General features: G+C 36.9%; 1 protein-coding gene across 1 annotated transcript in view; it reads left to right on the forward strand.

Moving 5' to 3' along the window:
* The first annotated feature begins 450 nt into the window (after window positions 1-450).
* LOC101864230 (nephrocystin-4) overlaps window positions 451-2,378 on the forward strand; it is a 92,029-nt gene continuing 90,101 nt past the window's right edge. The window contains exon 1 of the mRNA XM_035970244.1: window positions 451-602. Coding sequence (XP_035826137.1) covers window positions 453-602 — 150 coding nt within the window. The 5' untranslated portion in view covers window positions 451-452. The remainder of the gene's footprint in view (window positions 603-2,378) is intronic.

Here is a 2,378-nt window from a genome sequence, read left to right on the forward strand (position 1 = left end):
AGAGAGAGAGAGAGAATTGCAAACATTTGGCCTAGGCCTACACTCTCTCTCTATGCCCCCCTCTCTCTGTTGTTTATTGGTCTCACAATATTTTATCATTTGATTGGTAAGTTAAGAGGTAATCTGCATTGTACAGCGCTTAGAGCAATCTTGAGATGAGGCGTTATATATATAAATTCATATTATTATGAAATATTATTTGTTATAACTGATGAAAATTAAACATCTTAAAACTTATAGGTCTTGTAGAAAGACAGCAGATATTTTAGAGAGGAAAAAAGAGTACAGGAAAAACCCAATTTGTACTACAAACTCCCAATATTTTAATAAAAATAAAGAATGCTCTCATTGCAGGCGTGCAGAAAAACATGGTTCGGCACACTACTTTTTACAAACCCCAGTGACGAGTGCTTAGCATTGGTTGCAACCGGAAGTAACCGTTCGTTTACACTATGGCGGCTCCATTGACTGGGAAGTCTTGGAGAGACTTTCTTGAAAAAAATAAACAACTGCCTGCTGCATTTGATCGTGAGCATGCGGCGCATGAAATCAGCACACCGATTTGTGTTACCCTAAAGACTATAACTGGAGTCTTGAACCCGGTAAGCAATTATGTGTTTATCTTTTCCCATCATTATTTCTTCTATCTTCATCGTGTCAAAACATGTCGACGACTCAGTCGGTGTTTATATGTTTACGAGTTTTACTGGAGTTTGTGTCTCGTCTGTCTGAACTAGATCTAGATTAGGCCCGCATAGCTTGTTTTCCCTTTTATGGTTATGCACCAAAATGTGAAGTAGTTTCTTAAGTACAACGATATTACAATAACCAAACAGCATGACTCAATAGTGTATCCTCTCACAGGGCCAGGAACCCCTTAGTTACAGAAATTATAAGATGGTGAAGTAGTCATGTTGTTTTGAAAGGTAAACAAATAAATAGTAGACTATTTAGCATTTAGAATGTGAGAAAAATAACAATGAATAAACTAATCTTCCTTGTTTAATCTGTTTTCTACGCCAAACTAAATTACAGGACACATGATATGATTTTCCCCCTTATAAATGTATAGATCTATATATTTGTTTTTATTGTCAACATGTACTCACCCTTTAAAAGGGGAAGACCAAGTATATATTTTAAAAGTTTTTCAGATTTGCATGTCTGAAATTGTGTGCGCATTATGTCCTGTGAGAGCTAGAGAGTTAGACCAAAATGTATGGAGAGAGAGAGAAAGAGAGAGAGAGAGAGAGAGAGAGAGAGAGAGAGAGAGAGAGAGAGAGAGAGTAGAAGGTTGATGTAGTAAAGAATCAATTAAGGGGGAACAAATTTACACAAATTATTTCTTTCGAATGTTAGGGGAGGGTTGTGCCTATGGTTGTACTCTGCATTATTTTGATAGTCAGAGCCAGCAGTTTCTATTACCCTTGGTTAAGGCCGAGAGTCACTTTGTTTATCCACGGCAATGTTCCACAGTTCTAGGCTCTATGATTGGTGAAAAAGCCCCCCCCCCCAAAAAAAGCTTATAAACTGTAAGCTACACAACTTCAGATCGTTTAGATTGCACAATGTTTTTTTGTGTGTAATTAGAATTATATTGAAATATCATTTGTTTTCAGGTTGATGTTTTTTTTCACGAGATCTTTAAATTGATTTAACGTTATCAATTACTGCTTTTAAGATTCCCTTTTAATTAATTTAGTACGCTCTTTAAGGCTCTTTGTTGCTCATCAAGATTCTTTAAAAGGCTATTCCCCCACTGTTTATATGTTAAGGAGAAAATAGCATTGATGTTTGTGATTTGTTTCCCAATATTGTATACAGTTGAAACTGTCTAAGGTGGTCACCCATTGTTGTGGAGAAAAGTGAATGTTTATGACTGGTGATTGTCCGGCACGGTGTCATTATGATGTAAAAAATACATAAGGGATGAAAAAAGAAGTAGCAGAATGTACAGGTCTTAACTCTTTGAACCCTATGGGAAGCTGGGAGCATCCGGCGGTAATAACCCTGTTCCCCATCGGAGGCTGGGAGAGTTCAGTACTAGTAATAACTGTTTCGCTTTTTGAGTGCTAGTTTTTGCTTTTTTTCTGAACTATTCCCAAACCAAGTTTTTAGTTATGACTAAGCCTTTGTTTCCGCTATTTAGAAGTTGGAGGCAAGCTTTTAGGGTTATTTCTCTTTTGCACCTTTCGGCTGCATTTGATACCATTGATCATGACATTTTACTCGAGAGATTAAATACTACTTTTGGCTTAAAGGGTACTGTCCTGCGATGTTTCGAGTCATATTTTAAAGATCGAACACAAGCATTTTTGGTTTGAAGCATGTGTTCTGATAAAGTTTTGCTTAGATGTGGTGTTCCTCAGGGGTCTGTT

Source organism: Aplysia californica, unplaced genomic scaffold (assembly GCF_000002075.1).
Source record: "Aplysia californica isolate F4 #8 unplaced genomic scaffold, AplCal3.0 scaffold00241, whole genome shotgun sequence".
Classification (NCBI taxonomy): Eukaryota; Metazoa; Mollusca; class Gastropoda; order Aplysiida; family Aplysiidae; genus Aplysia; species Aplysia californica.